At 41.4% G+C, this 21,094-nt stretch overlaps 1 protein-coding gene across 1 annotated transcript; it reads left to right on the plus strand.

Moving 5' to 3' along the window:
* The first annotated feature begins 4,252 nt into the window (after positions 1-4,252).
* On the plus strand, positions 4,253-16,032 carry PRR15L (proline rich 15 like). The gene is made up of 2 exons (XM_060780887.2): positions 4,253-4,523; positions 13,614-16,032. The coding sequence occupies exon 2, from the start codon at positions 13,640-13,642 to the stop codon at positions 13,958-13,960; it is 321 nt and encodes a 106-aa protein (XP_060636870.2). The 5' UTR covers positions 4,253-4,523; positions 13,614-13,639; the 3' UTR covers positions 13,961-16,032.
* The last annotated feature ends 5,062 nt before the right edge of the window (positions 16,033-21,094 follow it).

A 21,094-nucleotide genomic window follows, 5' to 3' on the forward strand; every position in this document is an offset into this window, starting at 1 on the left:
ACATGTGCGAGCAAGGGAGAGTGCACAAGGCTGGAGGGAGGCTCACAACAGTGAGTCTCTGCAAGGCACGGGGGTTCTGTGTGGGAAATTTGACCCAGTTCTATTGTTGGTGAACTGTAAATCCCAGCAACTACAACTCCCAAATGTCAAGGTCTATTTTCCCCAAACTCCACCAGTGTGCACATTGGGCATATCGAGTATTCATGCCAAGTTTGGTCCAGATCCATCATTGTTTGAGTCCACAGTGCTCTCTGGATGTAGGTGAACTACAACTCCAAAACTCAAGATTAATGCCCACCAAACCCTTCCAGCATTTTGTGTTGGTCATGAGAATTCTGTGTGCTAAGTTTGGTTCAATTCCATCACGCTTTATACCAGGGATAAAGGATAGATGTTAGCATAGCTGTGAACAAAGAGGGGTGTTTAATCATATGATATGGGAATGTGATCAAGTGCAAGAATACTGGAAAAGGATTGAAGGGGAAATCAATAGAATGTTAAATTTACAAATAGTAATAATTAATAGAAATGTACTACATGCACTGATAACAGGAGTGAAAAATATACAAAAGGAAAAATTGGTTGACAAATTAATAGCATGTGCACAAATTGTTTTAGTGAGTGGTTGGAAAGACAAAACAAAATGGACACTGATTAATTGGTATAGCTATATAGTTAATATGTTAAATGTGGAAATAACAAATTGCACATGGAATAATATAGATAAAATTGAAAAGGTTACAACAACTAAGAGGATGTGGGAACCAGTTAGGAATTATTTAGAGAATGTGTTAAGATGTGGAGTAGAAAAATTAAGTCAGACTGATATTTCAAATGTAACTTCTGTAGTTTGATGTATAAATTGCATATACAAGGAGGGGAGGGCGGGAGTGGGAAAAACCAATAAAACAATTTAAAAATAGAAAAAAAATCCATCATTGGTGGAGTTCAAAATGTTCTTTGATTGTAGGTTAACTATAAATCCCAGCAACTACAACTTGAAAGTACATCCTGCATATCGGATATTTACATTATAATTAATAACAGTAGCAAAATTACAGTTATGAAGTAGCAATGAAAATAATTCTATGGTTGGGGTTCACCACAACATGAGGAACTGTATTAAGGGGTCACGGCATTAGGACAGTGGAGAACCACTGCTTTAAACAGTTTTTCCTCTGTTTGTGAGACAGGGCATTGTGAGCAAGCATAGAGATGCAGAGTTGTTTGTTCTGCTCCACAGTAGGGCCATTTTGCCATGTTGTCTTTTGATCTGCCCACTCCACTTCTGAGTCTGTTCAGGGACTTCCAAGTTGCCCATTCTTGGTTTGCCCCTGGAGGAAGACCCTCATGGTCTACCACTGGACAGGCATGTAGCCGGGGGGGGGGGGGGGGAGCTTGAGGGGCTTGAGCCCCCCCCCCCAATTCTCATGGTGGTTCGTGAAAAGGCCTTACTGGTGCATTATTTTTGTTATGTTTGTTCATATCATGATCTGATCACCATACTCAATATATCCTATATGATTGGGGGTATTGGGGTAACAATACAAAAGATTTGCTAGGGTAGACCCCCTTTCACTCAGACTCAGCCCCCCCGAAACAAACTTAGCCCCCCCCCCCCCCCCCCCGAATCGAAATCCTGGCTACGGGCCTGCCACTGGATAACAACTCTGAATGAAGACCAGGATTCAAATCCCAGCTTGATTATAAGAAGCCATTGGATGATCTTGGCCAACTCACATGCTGTCATCCTCAAAGGAAGGCAATGGCAAAAAACAAAAAACCAAAAACAAACCCTCAACCTTTAGAGCAAATTCTGCCAAGAAAACCCTGTAATAGGTTTACCTTAGGTTCGCCATAAATCAGAAATTACTTGGAAGATACATGACAACAACAAATATAACTTGCGGTGTTTACTTCCTTGTAAATATGCCTGTCATTACCTCTTTAGTCAATTGTCATCTTCTTCCTTGTCTAACTCACCTGACCTTGGTAAGTGAAGTTGAAATCCACAAAAGTGCATGCCATATAAAACTTGTTAATTTTTAAAATGTCACAAGGATGGCTGCTGGTTTTTCTACCTTATAGGCTTGTTAATGAGGGTTTTAAAAAGTATCATACACGTAGCCCTTCAAGCTCTTTGGGAAAAGCTGGGTGGAGATAAAAGAAATGGTTAATAACTGGCAATTAGAGCATGCAGTCTCAACGCAGAAATTTATTAAGGGTTGATATCTGTGTGCCATTCATCCTCTGGTGACTACAACCTCAAGGGATGAATATATACATATAAAGGTGTACAGGTTACATACACCCCAGACCAAATATTCATAGTGTTCAAATTAATTTCAGATGGAAAAATAAGAGGCATTAGTAGACATAGGGAAACTCCTGAAATCATTTTAGACCAATAGCTTTATCAGGCCAACCAGAAGCCCCTGGTGGCACAGCGGGTTAAACCTTTGTGCCGGCAGGACTGATGACCGACAGGTCAGCGGTTCAAATCCAGGAAGAGTAGGTTGAGCTCCCTCTGTCAGCTCCAGCTCCCCATGCGGGGACATGAGAGAAGCCTCCCTCAAGGATGGTAAAACATCAAAAACATCTGGGTGTCTTCTGGGCAACGTCCTTGCAGACAGCCAATTCTCTCACGCCAGAAGCGACTTACAGTTTCTCAAGTCATTCCGGACATGAAAAAAATCAGGCCAACCAAAAGGAAAGATTTGGACCTGGTTTCAAGACATCCAATTTTTTTTGTCAGATAAAATACGACCAATGAACAGGAGAAATAGGAGCATATTACATTTTTGTCTGCCAATAATAAAATGACAAAATTTCAAGTGATAAACATGCACAGGTGAAATGGTCCTTGTAAATCAGACACTGTGCCATGAAGACAGAAAACCCTTCACATTTGCAGTTTTGACTTTTGTGGATTTGATGATTTGATTTAAAATGTTCTCTCTAGCAATGTCTAGTTCTTCCAGTGTGACTCCATGGTCAACTTCTTCCAGTTATGCTTAGGAACCGCTGAATCTTCCATTGGATCTTCCAGACCAGGCTGTAGTTAATAGCCAGCTGCATTAAATCACTACTGACTGAGAGGTCATGAGTTCGAAGCTAGCCCGGGTCAGATAAGCTCCCGACCATTAATAGTCTAGTTTGCTGTTGACCTATGCAGCTTGAAAGACAGTTGCATCTGTCAAGTAGGAAATTTAGATACCGCTTTATGTGGGAAGGCTAATTTAACTAATTTACAACACCATAAAACCTTCCAGCAACGTGCGTAAGAATGAGGAAGTACTCCATCAAGGACTCACTATCACAAGTCGATGGTGAAGCATCAACTCCCCTTGTGGCCAGAACCGATCATACCCTCATGAAGCCACAAAGCTGAAATGTAATTTGCCTCTGTGTCTATCTATATATGTTGTATGTCTAATGGCACTGAATGTTTGCCATGTATATGTGCATTGTAATCCGTCCTCAGTCCCCTGCAGGGTGAGAAGGGCGGAATATAAATACTGTAAATAAATAAATAAAATAAATAATTGCGATTCTATGGTCAGCTTGCAGTAGAGCTTGCAGTAGATGTTGAACAAAGAATTGTGCCAGAAGACCTAAAGAGGTGTTTTCACGAGTTAAAAATATAGCAATTTCTCAATTTGTGTTTGCAATTTTACAACCCTAGTGAATGTGGACCATATTCTGTTGTGATAGTTTTCTCTCACTGCAAAATGTCATTATCTTTATTTGGCCTTTACACCTTCCTGCCTCAGGCAACACGTAAGATGTTTTACACCCTATTTATCAGGATGCAATCTTTGTCATTCTAGTCTCTTACATTTTAACTTGGTTAACCTGGTCAGCATTCCAGCATACCACATGAATGTGTGTGTGAATGCATAATATATGTTGCCTATGGCTTTCTGAGTCAGCACAATACACCTGAGGAAGTAGGGTGTATCTCGGAAAGGTTTTGCCACAACAAACAAATACCTACAGTAACATAGGAGTCATTCGTTGGGGTTGCCTGGACTTTTTCTCTGCAACTTTTTTGCTTTCCTGGAATTTAATCTGCTTTGAATCTACACCCTCAGATGCTCCCCTCTTCTCTTCTCTGATGGGGTTGAACTGGAGCACCTGTCTGCAGCAAAATGCTTAGTTTCCTTTCGTCATGAATATTCAGATCTCTCTCAGCTCAGCCTCTATTTGCTCCTGTTTACTTTAGACAGGAGTGGCCCCGTCTCCAGTTAACCTTGACATACAGAGAGAAAGAAAGAGAGAGAGAGAGAGAGAGAAAGAGGGAGGGAGACACACAGAGAGAAAGGTGCAGCAGGAACAGGTATGTGGCACCTCGACACACCTGTGATGTGAAAACCGCTTTGCTACTGGTTACAGGAGAGGAACCTGCTCATTTTGCCACAGAGATCTACTCCATCCCACCCCTTCTTCATGTTGGTCTTTGCCCACAACAGCTGAACGTACGATCTGGTGGTGGAACAAAGTTTAGAAGCCCAAGAGAGCAGGTATGTTAGTAAAGGTACTATTGCGGCAGCCGGGAAAGGGGTGTGAGGAGGGAAACTTGAACCACTGCCTGGAGTCTTGTGCCTCAGTACCACCGCCACAAATGTTTTATTGATCAGTGCAACAGGTGGAAAGCCTGAAACCAATGTATTGGAGTGGGCAGAGTTTTAAGTATCGAGCTGGGGAGGATCAGAGCTTCAGAAAGTGGCTTCGTGGATTACCAGCCCCCAGGTGTTGAGCTACCGGGTCTAATGGTTAAGCTGGCTGGGAATGCTAGGAGTTGTAGTTCAAAAAGTTACTAATCCAAAATCTGGGAGAGACAGTTTCTCATCTTTTCTGGATTTGGAATGGCACTGTGTTGGTTTGGACAGGATGTATCTTCTCAGCATAATCTGCTTTACTGCCTTGTTGTGAGGATTGAGGTAAGGAGAGGCGGCAAGTTATGTTTGCGGCAGGATGGAAAAGGAGAATGTCTCATAGGCAACTCAATTGCTGATAGTGTTTTTCCTATTCTGCAGTAGCAGATTAATTAAGATACTATATATCTTTCTAATCCAGAGTTCTTCATATATGTGCAGTAGATCTATTTGAATCCACACGTTTATCCGATGTGTCCATGCTTTTATGCATCATGGACACTTAAAATGGGAGCCCCTGGTGGCGCAGCGGGTTAAACTGCTGAGCTGCTGAACTTGCAGACTGAAAGATTGGTGGTTCGAATCCGGGGAGTGGGCTGAGCTCCCACTGTTAGGCCCAGCTTATGCAGTTCGAAAACATGCACATGTGAGTAGATCAATAGGTACTGCTTCGGCGGGAACGGCGCTCTATGCAGTCATGCTGGCCACATGACCTTGGAGGAGTCTACAGACCATGCCGGCTCTTCAACTTAGAAATTGAGATGAACACCACCCCCCCCCAGAGTTGAACACGACTAGGCTTAATATCAGGGGGAAACCTTTACCTTTTACACTTAAAATGCCCTAAATAAAATCACGGTGGTCAGGGTCTTCAGCAACAATTCCTACATTTAAGGTTGCCAGTTTTGCCTGGTCCACATATTAAAACTATAGTTGCTACTCATTTGTTGTACAGGACCCATATATTTTCCTCACTAAGATACTTTTGTGGCAACTGTTCCCCAACTGTTCACAATGTAGCCTTTTGAACTGAGAAAAATGTCATTTTCTCAAGTCTTTGTTGATTACTTAACTGCTGTAGATAGGGTCCTTTTTAGATAGGACCCAGGTTAAGAATGGCAGAAAGCTAGCTCCACAAAGCTGAAAAAGCCACTTTTCTGGACAACACATCCTTGAATGATCATTGGTCATACTGACTGGGGAATTCTGGGAAATGTAATCCAAAAATAACTTTCCCAAACCATTCTTGTTTAGAAGGCTCCAATATGCTGTTTTGATCTTAAAAGAATTGTGGGATATTTGCAATATGTAAATGTGGGGTGAGAGAGCTAGTGTTTTGGGTGCTAGACCACCAAGAGGTCAGGGTTCAAATCTCTGGTCAGTTATGGATACCTACTGGATGACCTTGGGCAAGTCACTCTTTCTCAGCCTTAAAAGAAGGCAATGGCAAACCTCCTCTGAATAAATCTCAAGAAAATTGACAGCTGCTGCAATTAAGCAACATCTGATGGGTTGCTAAATGATTCCCTCCTTTTTTTATACTGAGCAGCTTAACCAATTTGAAAATGATATAATCTTCATGTTATCTAACTTAGGAATATTCAATGTGATGTTTCCATGATGGGACTATGGTAGAATGCCCAAAAAGGCACCTCCAGATATCACCACTCCCATCATTCCCATCAATCATAGTTATGCTGGTTAGAGCCAATGGTAGTTGGAGAAGGAAAGACTGGAGTATCTAGCTGATGAATTAATGGAAGATGACAAAAATGCAAATTTCATAATTCTAGGATAAGGGAACTATGACAGATAAACTCAGAGTCATATTGATGTCTGTAGTGTAGCCAGGCAAAAAGGAAAATATCTGTTAGTAAAGAGCTGGGAAGGAGATTGATGTCTTTGTCAGAATGATTTGCCAATAAATCCAGAGTTTCATTGGAGAAAGATTGGAAGAGTTACTTTTGGAGACTATACCTTCCACAATCCCCCAACCAGTAAGGGAAATGGAGTATGGTATACCGAGGATTCTGATAGTTTTTAGAAGACAATATTTACAAATAAGGAGGAAGAAAGGGTTGTTCTTCAAGTTGTCGATCCAGCGTGAACATCCAAATAAACACACCCAGGAAGCAACCATAAAGTCAATCTGGTCACTATAGGGAGAGGTATTGATTTTCTATTTAAATCATTGTAACCATTTCTGAATTTGCATGCATACATATAAAGTAGCACATGCAAATTCTTTGGAAACCTGCATCCTCTTTTTTTGGCGTGGCCACTGTCATCCTCATCCCTCCAAAAAGAGTTGCCATGGGGAGGGAGGTCCTAGTAGCTTTCCAATTAAATCTTCTGCCTAAAGACAGGATATCCAGTATGTAAACGCCTCCAGTCTTCCTGAAAGATGCCCTTTGAACCTTTTCTCATCTGAAAAAGAAAATTCCCCAACTTTCCTTAATTGCTTGTTTCAGCACAGCTTACTACTTTTTCCTACAAACAGACAGTACATACTTTTGAGGAAGGAGAATTCTATGAAACAATTGGGTAGAACACTAGGGAAACCAATCCTGATAGTTTTCAGGGAGAATTCAGTGATTTCTTGAAAATTTAGATAACTACTGGTGGGTGAGTTTACCCCAAAGACAGCTGCCCTTTTGTATTGCATTTCCTCTCTGTAGTGGAACAATAATAGGGATCAGAGCCTTATGAGGGACCCTTTCACACTATTTCACAACTATACCATTATTATTCCACTTCAACTGCCATTTCTTTATCCTCTGGACCTTTGAGACTTATAGTTTGGGGAGGCACTAGAAAAATGGTTCTCAACCTTCCTAATGCCGCAACTCCTTAATACAGTTCCTCCTGTTGTGGTGATCCCCAACCATAACATTATTTTCATTGCTACTTCATAACTGTAATTCTGCTACTGTTATGCATCATAATGTAAATATCTTATATGCAGGATGTATTTTCATTCACTGGACCAAATTTGGCACAAATACCCGATAAACCCAAATCTGAATTCTGGTGGGGTTGGGGGGGGGGGCATTGATTTTGTCCTTTGGGAGTTGTTGTTGCTAGCATTAATAGTTCACCTACAATAAAAGAGCGTTCTGAATTCTACCAATGATGGAATGGAACTAAACTTGGCACACAGAACTCCCATGACCAGCAGAAAATACTGGAAGGGTTTGGTTGGCATTGACTTGGAGTTTTGGAGTTGTAGTTCATCTACATCCAGAGAGCACTATGGACTCAAACAATGATGGATCTGGATCAAACTTGGCCTGAATATTCAATATGCCAAATGTGAACACTGGTAGAGTTGGAGAAAATAGACCTTGACATTTGGGAGTTGTAGTTGCTGGGATTTATAGTTCACCTACAATCAGAGAGCATTCTGAACCCCACCAATGACAGAATTGGGTCAAACTTCCCACACAGAACCCCCATGCCTTGAAGGCACTTGCTGGTGCAATCCTCCCTTCAGCCTCACACGCTCTCCCTCGCACATGCACACCACCCTGTTATGCACCAAGGACACCTGCTCTCCCCTCTCTGCTTGGACTCTCAGAAACAGCCCCTCCCTTGGCTGAGAAGCTGGCCAATCACAGCAAAGGAGGGCTTTTGGTGGAAGAGAATGACAGGCAGATAAAATCTTCAGCCTTTTCTGCCACAGGGGTTCCTAAGACCATCAGAAATACCGGTATACATTTGCTAATGGTGTTTGGTGAACCCTCTTAAATCCCCTAGCAACCTCTCCTCAGGGGTCCCGACCCCCAAGTTGAGAAATGCTGCACTAGAGCTATGTGTCAGAGAACTCTTTAAACTGCAGACATCAGGATTCTTTAGGCCAGTGGTTCCCAACCTGTGGTCCATGGACCAACATTGGTTCCCAGGAATTAAAATATGGTCCATGGCTTAACCATTACTAAACTGTTGCAACGAGAGCAACTGGTCTCGCTAAACCCTCTTATAGTGCCAAGGCAATGGGGACGTTGGGAGGGGAGAGGATGACTATCCATGAAAGACCTCCTGACTGCTGCTTCTCCTCGTCCTCCCTCCTCCTAAGTGGAACTGTCCTATGCGGTGTCTAGAAGAGGGGATAATAATAATAATAATAATAATAATAATACTTTATTTATACCCCACTACCATCTCCCCAAGGGACTCGGTGCGGCTTACATGAGGCCAAGCCCACAGTACATCAATAATAAAAACAATAACAACAAGTAATACAAAACAATAAAAATAAAACTCATAACAGAAAATAAGCAATAGACATTAACAGTAACACAACAACGTTTAAAAACCTATGGCTGGGGTACCTTGGTGTCTTTGTTTTTAGGCCTGTTCCTGGGGTTATTTGGGGTGCTGATTCAGACAGACCACATCAGTAAATAAATAATCAGCTCTAGATTATTAAATATTGTTTTCTGTAGGTGAGCAGATGGCAACTACTGGATGGTATATGTTCTGTATCAGAATCTAGAGCCTATGTGGTCTATCCAATGCAATTTTCTGCATCAGCACCCCAAATAACCAAACAGAATCTAAAGTTGACCAAAAACTGATTAATAATCCTTTTGGTACTGATGTTGGAGAGTGGTCCCTGGTCAAAAAAGGTATGAACCACTGCTTTAGGTAGTCACCATGGAACTTAAAGTGGAATTATAGTGCTATAATTGTATAATGAGAAAAGGCTCCTGAGTCCTGAATTTTTTGGACTCTATGCTCATTATTTGGATTCTTCCAAATAACAGGCATTATTATTCCATTATTTGGATAATTCTATGCCCTTTTGCAGCTCCATCAGTGTTTGACATCAGGCAAGCTAATCTTTATCAGCCAAGCTAATCAGTGTAGAAAAGGAGTCTTGGACACTAAAACCTTGAAAGCCACTGTCCTGGTCCAATTCTTTAAGCATAAAGCAAGCATGAAGAACATCCAGTGACCATGCAGTGCCTCCTTCAGACCTACTCCTCCCTGACACCCCACCCAGTTGACTTTCAAAAGCCACATGCACCCTTAGGCAAGGTCACCACCTTGGCAGTGGGCATTTGCCACAATTTTGTACTTAGACCTGTTTCAAGCCCAGGAAAGTCTAGTTCTTGCTTTGAGACATGTCCTGTGTTGGGTCCACAACAACTTTTGGCAGTTGGAAAAGCATCATCTTCCAATACAGACTACTTTAGCATCTTAAACTTACCTTAAAGTGATTGAAGAAAGCTGAGAACAAAGTGGGGACTGGAAGGAAGCAATAGAAATTGAGACATTTTTAAAGTACCTGGAGAAGTGGGACAACCAAAAATTAATTGGGATTGTTTTTGCCAATTTGGTACAGTTTCCAGAATAAATTCTCACACGACTACTTACTGACATTTTTGTTTATGTGAACCTTTTCAGGTTAAGTTTGATTTAAGGTAAAGGTAAAGGTTTTCGCCTGATATTAAGCCTAGTTGTGTCTGACTCTCAGTTTCTAAGCCAAAGAGCCAGCATTGTCCGTAGACACCTCCAAGGTCATGTGGCCAGCATGACTGCATGGAACGCTGTTACCTTCCTGCCGGAGCAGTACCTATTGATCTATTCACATTTGCATGTTTTCAAACTGCTGGGTTGGCAGAAGTTGGGGCTAACAGTGGGAGCTCACCCCACTCCCAGGATTTGAACCACCAACCTTTCGGTCAGCAAGTTCAGCAGCTCAGCAGTTTAACCCGCTGCGCCAGCAGAAGCTGGGGCTAACAACGGGAGCTTACGCCACTCCCCGGATTCGAACCTGCGACCTTTCTATCAACAAGTTTAACCCACTGTGCAACCGGCGGCTCTAAGTTTAACTTGGGCAATGTTAACAACTACTGGTCTCACAGCAGAGAACATACATAAAGGTGATTAGAAAAAACCCTGAGCTCAATTTTCCCTAAATGCCCGATACGTTACATCATCTTAAATGTAACATAGGCCTAAAAGTGGCTTTTATGTGGTGGACATAATGTGAAATACAATAGGGTCAATTAAGTAGTATTTCTAAGCAGCCTATTGAAAAAGGAAAGGGTAATAATCAGCCTTTGACGTAGACACTTACTTACACATTACCCAAAAAGAGGACGAAATACTGCTGAGATTTGCATAATATTATAATATGCTACCATATGCATAGAAGTGATGGCTACCATGTAAATAGAAAAAAAGAAATTACCTTTCTGTAGCAAGGAAGGGGTGCATCTACACTGTAGCATTAATGCAGTTTGATACCACTTTATCTGCCATGGTTCAGTGCAATGGAATCATGGAAGTTGTAGTTTTACAAGCTCTACCAAAGAATGCTAATGCATCACTAAACTTTAGCTCTCATGATTCCATAGCATTGAACTATCGCTGTCAAACTGGTGTCAAACTACACTAACTTTACTGTGTATATGCACCTGATTTATCTGCCTGCATGGTCTGTTATCTAGGTGCTTCCTGTGGATGGGCAGCTTTAAGTTACCTGCACTCCCTCCTTTTGATTCTGTTTCTCTTTAAAGAGGATTTTTGGTTGGCTAATACATCCAGGAAGACATTTGTCCACAATAAAGCAGGACGTCATCTTGAAGGTTGTCCATCTTGAATAATTTCTTAACTGGGTTGCGGTGAGTTTTTTGGACTATATGGCCATATTCCAGAAGCATTCTCTCCTGACGTTTCACCCACATCTATGACAGGCATCCTCAGAGGTTGTGAGGTCTATTGGAAACTAGGCGAGTGGGGTTTATATATCTGTGGAAATAGTTAATTTCTCAACTACTTCCATAGTTGGTGCCTTGGCATTGGCGAGAAGTGCATGCATGCGCAACAGAAACACATGCATACACTTCCCCTTACATACATGCTCCTCTGTTTGCTAACAAACAGATTAAAAGTAAGAGCATGATGACGCCTTCAGCAAATACCTTTTGAGGCTCTGATAGAAGCCGCCTCAACCCAAGTCAGAAGTTGGCTTCTGATCAAGAAACCTCACGGTGATTTGTGAGATAAGACTTACCTCACTCCTGTGGCAAGGTCGAGTATTGTGGCCTATCACAAAGAGCATGGAAAAGTCTGTAGGCTTGGTTATTTGAAACTACAATTCCCAGAATCTCTTATCTAGCTGAAAGAGGGAAATAAAAGTGTAAATTTCTTTGCTCTGGAATCATAGCCAACTCTGGTACTGGCACAGGTATACTGCCAGTCAATCTAGAAATAGGGTTTAGAACAGTGGTTCTCAACCTGTGGGTCCCCAGATGTTTTGGCCTTCAGCTGATAAACTGGCTGAGATTTCTGGGAATTGTAGGCCAAAACACCTGGAGACCCACAGGTTGAGAAACAGTAGTTTAGAAGGGCACAATTTCCAGTCAGTAGGAATGTCAATATGTACTTTCCAAAACAAAATATTTGTATTGGGGTTGAGAATATTGGGCTTCATTTTATTGTTTTGTAAAATTGAAACTGTCATGTGGACAATTTTAAAACTCCTCATTCACAAGTTACTATAGCACTTAAAAAAAAAAAACCTAGAAGTGAAGTTGGCCTATGGGTATTGAAAGTAGTCTTCTAAAGTCCAATAATGGTTGTGTGAATGTGTAGCTACTAAGTCTCGGGCAGTTGCCTACATTGACTGATGAATTTCAGATTTTCACACAACAAAATTGTAAGGTTGTTCAGCTAGCTTGTGTACTGTTTCTCAGTAATTATTCATTAGTGTGGACACGCATTGATGTCACTTGACCACATGTATGTTAGTTTTCCTCTATGACATGTTGGAATGTATGAAATTGGGTTTCGGAATGGTAAGCTTGGAATTCAGAATTGGTTGTTTGAGCAAGCGTTTGAAAAGCCAAGGTAAAAGACATAGGAATTGGAACGACTGGACGATGAGATGGGACAATGTTTTTATTAGGAGATGCACATCTGGAGCCCCCGGTGGCGCAGTGGGTTAAACCCCTGTGCTGGCAGGACTGAAGACCGACAGGTCACAGGTTCGAATCCAGGGAGAGGCGGATGAGCTCGCTCTATCAGCTCCAGCTCCTCATACGGGGACATGAGAGAAGCCTCCCACATGGATGATAGAAACATCAAATCATCCGGGCGTCCCCTGGGCAACGTCCTTGCAGACAGCCATTTCTCTCACACCAGAAGCGACTTGTAGTTTCTCAAGTCGCTCCTGACACGACAAAAAAAAAAAAAAAAGGAGATGCAAATGATGTATGCTTTTAGTATTCTTGTTATGGTTTTTATTATGTGTTAATGTTTTTAAATGTTTTATGGTGATTTTGGGCATCGAATCATTGCCATTGTAAACCGCCCTGAGTCGCCTAAGGGCTGAGAAGGGCAGTGTACAAATATAGTAAATACATAGAAACATACATACACCAATGGTTCCCAACCTGTGGTCCGGGGACCACCAGTGGTCCGCATGAATGAAAATATGGTCCACGGCCTCACCATTACTACACCGTTGCCTTGGAATTACAAGGCAACAAGAGCAACTGGTCTCATGAAATCCTCTTATAGTGCCGAGGTGGTAGGGATGTCGGGAGGGGAGAGGCTGACTACAAAAGATTACTACTAACACATCAGCTCTAGATTATTAAATATGGTTTTCTGTGGGCAAGCAGATGGTGACCACTGGATGGCATATGTTCTGTATCAGAAACTAGAGCTGATGTGGTCTATCCAATGCAATTTTCTGAATCAGCACCTCAAATAACCAAACCAAATCTAAAGTTGACCAAAAGCTGATTTATAACCCTTTTGGTACTAATTTTGGAGAGTGGTCCCTGGTTAAGTGGTCCCTAGTCAAGCGGTCCCTGGCCAAAAAAGGTTGGGAACCACTGATCTAGACCCACTAACCAGCTCTGTGAAGGCTGGAGAGGAAGGAGTGAATCCAATTCATAAGAACCTAGCAATAACAGACTTGATCTTTCTTCTCCCCAGGGCTGACAAGTCCTTCTCTGTTCACCATGGCAGAAAACAATTATAGCTGGTGGAAGCTGACCTTCCTCCGGAAGAAGAAATCCACTCCCAAGGTGCTGTATGAAAGCCCTGACATCTATCCTGTTGCTAATAATGAAAACCAACAAGAAGGGATTCGAGCAGATGGTGGCAGCGACGCAAACCATCAGCAGGAATTCAATGCCCGGCTGGAGAAGATTGTGGACAAAAGCACCAAAGGCAAACACGTCAAAGTCTCCAATTCTGGGCGCTTCAAGGAAAAGAAGAAAAGGGCCACGTTGTCGGAAAACCCCAACTTTTTTGCTGACAATGACCGGGATGAGAAATGATGGGCGAATGAAGGAGGTGCCCATTATATACCCTTGGTGGTTATTTGAAGACGCTTCTCTGACCCTGAGAAGCCGACTGTGAATCAATTCCATTACATTTGCAAATGAAGTTAACGAGAGGCCTGTCTGGGGCTCCAGGATTAGGTCCCGATTTTCACATGAAGAGTGGCGGTTCGGGGGGGAATGAACTTTATTATTGTTATTGTTCTTTATTTTTTTAATTTAAGGAATAAAAAGAATATTTACATGAAATACAAACCTGCTGCATAGTCAGCAGCGGAAAAACGAAAAGCGGAATGCATGAAAGGACATATGCAGAACTGCTTCATATTAACCCTGCCAGACTAGATGGCTGGTCACTCATCTTGGGTCACAAATGCTGGGAAGTAGCACCAAGAGGGATAAAGTGGTGTGCTATAGAGCCACCTTTGTCCTCCCTCTCCTTTCTATAAAATACTTTAATAAAGGTAGGGTGTTTGTGCAACAGAAAGCTGGGCCGAGACAATTTGCCACGTGAAGCGATCGCCCTTCCTTGACCCCAGCACTCCAAGTCAAATCAAGTTCCATAGTTCCAAAGCCAATCAAATCCGTAGCTTCTGCCTTTCCCTGTTTGGCACAAAAGATGTCAATTAATCCTCTTTCACCCCACATTTTCAGATTATTTTTAAAATGCCCAGTTTTGCCGCCTCCTGCTCCCATTTCTCCCCTTTGTCCTCAGCTTATTTCAATGGCTACAAACTGACTCCAAAGTGAAAAAACAATTTCCACTCAACTAATTCAGCAGGATGAGAGGAGACAGTGGAACCTAACATTTCCCTATAAGTTCTGGAAAAATGATGCAGCCTTTCCTAGCTGGTGTATTCTTCCTAATTTATAACATTTGCTATTTTGACCGTATTCTGATTTGCTGGACAAGAAGCATCCCGATTTTCATCTGCTAACTATTGGAAGTCATGGATGTTGTTCTTCCAGAGATTAACAGGGATGTATGTGAACTACATAGTGTGTAACCAGCTACAAAGCAATCCATAATATCTGTATAATGTGCCCCACATAACTCTGTTCATTCATCATGATTCCAACCAAGTTTGACTACAAAACTCGTTCTTTTTGTTCCCTTCATTTGGGATCTTATGCCTCTTGCCTTCTTGTGCCTCCTCAAGGGCTTTCATAAAGGGAATCAGGGTGTTGCTTGGTACGGGGCACCAGAAAGCAGGACCAAGACATGTTGTCATTTAAGATGGAACACTAAATGACATTCCTACTGCCTCAAGTTAGGGTCTGTAGTATCCAGAGCAAGGCAAGTTGTTTTGGCACATGAGGATGACAGTCCAACAAGTACTTCTCCCCAATCCTGGCAGCAAAAATACAATACGATAATATGCAATACAGAAAGGCAACAATTTGATACCCTTTCATGACATCCATAATCTGCCTATTGCTGGGGCTGACTCATAAGTAACAACCAAAATCCTTTCCTCAGGGTGGGATTTGTTCATGCTGGCCAAAATTGCTGTACTCTGGAGATGAGAAATTGTTTCTCTCCAGCCCAAACTGAACATTAAACTTAAAGGGGGGAAGGATTTTCCAGGGCTCACTGGTTTTAAATAATCAGGGACCTCTTATTTTTAATACGGCATAGTTTTGTGGCCCAGAGGACAGGATTAATTTTGGGGACAAAGAAAGGAATATTGGTGGCGGGTGGATGCCTCTTCCATGTAAAGGGGAACTAGACTAAGGTGAGCATGGGGATGTATAGCCATCTTTCTGGACTACAACTGCTATTAAGTATTACCAACGACTCTATTGGTATGGCTACTACTAATGGGAGTTGCATTTCAAAAGCATATGGAAGGTCATACATTCCCTAAGCCTGGACTAGAGGATATTTTGAATCTGCATTTCTAGTTAAATCCTATTTAAATACATGAGTAAAGGGCTTTTGAATTCTATCCTGAGGTCTCGGCCTAAAGCTTCACTCAAACGGTGGCAAATTTTTGTATTAGTTCTGATTCCCATCCATTAAAGTGCAGGAAATATCTGATAAAGCTGTTGTTTGTTTCACACACTGAATTCAAGGTTGTCCTTTTCTCACATTCAGTTCAGTCACCTCCAAGCCAATTCCAGCCAACTCAGTCTGGCAAGCCAAGTGAACTTTCACTGCAAAGAACTGTATTAATAACTCATCCATGTGCTTGTAAAAAGCTCCAGTTTTGCTGTACTTTGCTCTCCTGTTTTCCTAAGCCTTTTAGCCATTTACCTTTCAAATGTCCCAACTGTTGTTCCATATGGTTCTGTTAACAAAGGGGAAAAAACATAACTAGCCAGTGTGGTGTAGTGCTTTGGGTGTTGGGCCACAACTCTGGTGACCAGGATTTGAATCCCCACTTGACCCATTGGGTGACCTTGGACAAGTCACACTCTCAGAGGAAGGTAAAGGCAATGGCAAACCTCTTCTCAACAAATATTTCCACAAGAACCCTGTGATGGACTCTTCTTAGGGTCATCATGAGTCAGAAAAAACTTAAAGTCACATAACAATGTATGTGTGCGTATGAATATATGTGTGTCTATGGATATATGATTGCTCACCTCACTAGAGATGAGCAATCATATATCCATAGGAGTCCCCGGTGGCGCAGTGGGTTAAACCCCTGTGCCAGCAGGACTGAAGACCGACAGGTCGCAGGTTCGAATCCGGGGAGAGGCGGATGAGCTCCTTCTATCAGCTCCAGCTCCTCATGCGGGGACATGAGAGAAGTCTCCCACAAGGATGATAAAAACATCAAATCATCCAGGCGTCCCCTGGGCAACGTCCTTGCAGACGGCCAATTCTCTCACACCAGAAGCAACTTGCTCTTGACACGACCAAAAACATAAAAAAAAAACTCTCACTAGATGTATTATTGCAGTCTTAAGGGGCAGCTGCTATCCTGACTAGATCTTGGAAACATATTTCGGATTACAACTCCCAACTCTTGCTGGATTGGAGATTCTGCGGATTGTGCTTCAATATCCCTTCTCCTTTCCCAAACTCTCTGACTCTTGTCCAAGAAGGGTCAAGAACCTATGACTTTCCTAAATGTTGATAAACTTCTACTACACCAGACTGCATGACTGATGATCAGGGATTATGGGAGTTGTAATCTAAGAATATGTATAAGCCTGGCTCCACAGCCCTTTCTAGATTTGAGACAGAAAATAACCATCCTGATTGATAGGTTTGTCCCCACCCTTCTCTGGTTTAGCAAGGCTGCTGGGCTTTCTCATGCCTGCTGCACAACATTAAAAAGAATCATTACTGTACACGGAAGTCCCAAGGCTGGTTCATCCAGTGTAAATTTCGTTGGCAACTAGGTGTGGGGTGTCCCAAATTAGATCAAAGTCACAGAAGGAAGGGATGACTGCTATATAAGGGATGCAATCGAATACCCTCAGGCCACAGAGAGAGAAAATTACTGAAACAGTATTGGGGTTATGGTGCTGAGGGAAAGGGGATAGGCTCCCCTGCTACTGTGTCATTGGCTTATCCAAATTGAACTTTGCTAAAGATCAGTGGTTCTCAACCTGTGAGCCCCCAGATGTTTTGGCCTTCAATTCCCAAAAATCCTACCAGCTGGTAAACTGGCTGGGATTTCTGGGAGTTGTAGGCCAAAACACCTGGAGACCCACAGGTTGAGAACCACTGTTATAGATCCATTTGAGGAAGAAAATGTATGTGAAAGAGTTCTCCCACTATAACATCTCTTTTATTCCTAAATGGCACACACAACAGAGAAAGATCTCCAATTCATTGTTCTTGCAGTACTTACAACAAAGTTTATTATTATTATAATTCAACCATCCTATAGAGATGTATATAGATTAGGTGGTATAGATGAAACATAAATACATTTCTGTCTGTCCACAAGCATACAGTACAGAGACATTTCTCTCTATGTGTCTGTATATTTTAAATTAGACTTCCTCCATATCCACTGTAGTTATGACTCTGACTATTTCAATAATAATAATAATAATAATAATAATAATAATAATAATAATACTTTATTTATACCCCACTACCATCTCCCCAAGGGACTCGGTGCGGCTTACCTGAGGCCGAGCCCACAATACATCAGCAAAAACAACAACAGCAATACAAAACAATATGAAACTCATAAACAAAAAACAGCAGTAAACATTAACAATAGCACAACAACGCATTAAAAACCTATGGCTGGGCCAAATGTAATAATTAAAATTTTAAAAATAATAATGCTGAGCATGACCAGGTGAAATATATAACTAGGATAGAATTTCGGAGAGGAAAGGGGTGTACAGACAATCCTAAATCATTGATAAAGTGCATTTAGGGACATATTGCTAGGGGTTTCCTTATTCTGGGAAGGCACACTGGAACAACCATGTCTTCAGGCTCCTCCTAAAGACTGCCAGAGTTGGGGCATGCCTGATGTTCTTGGGGAGTGAGTTCCAGAGTCAAGGGGCCACCACCGAAAAAGCCCTCTCCCTCGTCCCCACCAATCGTGCTTGCAATGGAGGTGGGAGCACGAGCAGGGCCTCTCCAGATGATCGAAGAGATCATGTGGGTTCGTATACAGAGATGTGGTCACAATTATGTAATAATCCAAAATTTTGTTGTTCATTTGTTCAGTCGTTTCTGACTTTTTCTGACTTTGTGATTTCATGAATCAGCCCACGCCAAAGCTCTCTGTCGGCCGTCACCACCCCCAGCTCCTTCAAGGTCAGTCCAGTCACTTCAAGGATGCCATCCATCCATCTTGCCCTTGGTCGGCCCTCTTCCTTTTTTCTTCCATTTCCCCAGCATAATTGTCTTCTCTAAGCTTTCCATACAATATTTTAAAAGTGCTCTTACGGTGTGGACAAAAAGTGTAATTCAAGTCAGGATAACAAACTTTAACTACCAACTGAGTACCCAGCCCTTATCTGAAATGCTTAGGACCAGAACTGCTTTGCATTTAGGATTTTGGAATGTTTGCTGATACAAAATGAGACATCTTGGAGATAGGACCCAGTTACACATGAAATTAGTTGTGTTTCATATATATCTCATACTCATAGCTTACAGGTAATTTTATAAACAATATATTTTAAAATAATTTTATTCATGAAACCAAGTTTGTAAACACTGAAACGTCAGGATGCAAAGGTGTCACTGAACAACTTTGGGGTATTTTGGCTTGGGGTATTCGACCTGTATTTGTTTGGGATGTGAGACCTTTGTCCTTGAACACACTATGTCTCTGAGCATTCACAGAATGTATCTCCAGCATTTAATAAGCTGAAATACAAATATCTGGGTAGGAAGGAAAAGAAGTGCCACGGTTACAAAGTAGGTCTTTCCCTCCCAGCGATTTTTTAAAAAGCTGTCTGTCTTTATCTATCAAGGTTTACTAGGATACTTGCCTAAAAGTTGTTTTAACATCCTATTTCTGCTAAGTGAACCCTCTCTGATCATGTGTTCTCCCGTGATCATAGACCAGAGTCATTAGAAAGTAGCATTTCAAAGGCAAATGCTTGTGGCTAGCCAGTCTTTTGATTTTTCAGACATCTCCCAATGAATAAGGGAATCTAGGATGAGATTCTCATGTGTCAGCAGAGGCGATCCATCCCTTTTGTAAGGCTAATTTCATACATGAATATGTGTGAGTGTGTAAACACATACCGTATATACTTGAGTATAAGCCGACCTAAATATAAGCCAAGACACTTAATTTTACCACAAAAAATGGGAAAACGTATAGATCTAAGTATAAGCCGAGGGTGGGAAATGCAGAAGCTACTGGTCAATTTCAAAATAAAAATAGATACCAATAAAATTATGATACATTAATTGAGGCATCAGTAGGTTAAATGTTTTTGAATATTTACATAAAACCGTAATTTAAGATAAGACTGTCCAACTCTGATGAAACCATTATTCTAACCTTCTTCAATGTAAATGTGCTTATGAATCCTTCTAATAATATTAAAAATAGTAAAATAATAAATGTAATAATAACAGTAATAATAGAGTAAAATAATGTAAATGTAAAAATGTAAAAATAACAATAAAAGAGTAAATAATAAATGTAATAATAAAAATAGAGTAAATAATAAATGTAACAATAATAACAGAATAAAATAATAAATATAATAAAATATAATAACAGAATAAAATAATAAATAACCTTGACTCAAGTATAAGCCAAGGAACGGGGGCGGCTTTTTCAGCCTTAAAAAAGGATGGAAAAGTTTGGGTTATACTCGAGTATATACGGTATATATGCAGATAAACGTCCTGGTGGATTATGTTCCATATCTATGTAGGGTGGGGTATGTTTAGAGGTTTACTTGCTTTGGTTGTTGTATTTAGAATCTCCTCCACCTTTTCTCCTTTAAACTCTGGTTTTCTTCCCACTTTTCACTAACAACAACCTTGAGAAGTAGGTTAGAGTGAGAGACTTGCCCAAGATTACCCACTTAATTTCATGATTTAGTGAGAATTAGCATCTGAATCTCCCAAATCTATCCACCACACTGGCTCTATATTTAGTACAGTAGTGACAGTTATATCTAATACCAAAATATCTTGGCTCAGCTCTCTTGCGTTTAAGTGTAAGACCTTCATAACTGTGCATATAGAAAGAGTGGGGCGGAAGGGAGCAGAGGATAAATATACTGTGGTTAGAAACTCCCTAGCTCCCTCCCTCCCCGCTCTCTAGCTCTTTCATAATCTGGAAGCATTTAGAGCAGAGGTGGAAATAATATGTCTTTCCAAATGCTGTTGGACTACAGCTCCCAGCATTTTCACCACTAGCTCCACTAGGTGTATTGCAGATACCAATTTAACAATACCCAGGGCCAATTCACACCGCACAATTATAACACCATATCTGCCATGATTGCATCATATGGGAACCACGTGGTTTGGCCAGAGATTTGACATAGTTATCTTGGAGGACCTAGAACTTCCTAGAGAAGTGTTATTGCTAATTAGAGAAAAATACTATTTTTAAGTCAGTTTTCCTATTTTTGCTGGGGTTTTGTGCCCCTAACCCCTGCAAAAGTGGAGGGCCTACTGCATATGGTTGTGAAAGCTGGGCAGCAAAGAATGTTGATAGGAAGAGGTCA

Source organism: Anolis sagrei, chromosome 6 (genome assembly GCF_037176765.1).
Source record: "Anolis sagrei isolate rAnoSag1 chromosome 6, rAnoSag1.mat, whole genome shotgun sequence".
Classification (NCBI taxonomy): Eukaryota; Metazoa; Chordata; class Lepidosauria; order Squamata; family Dactyloidae; genus Anolis; species Anolis sagrei.

What these genes read in the sequence shown, in the direction of transcription:
- PRR15L (XM_060780887.2), top strand. Translation starts at nt 13,640, where the DNA reads ATGGCAGAAAACAATTATAGCTGGTGGAAGCTGACCTTCCTCCGGAAG.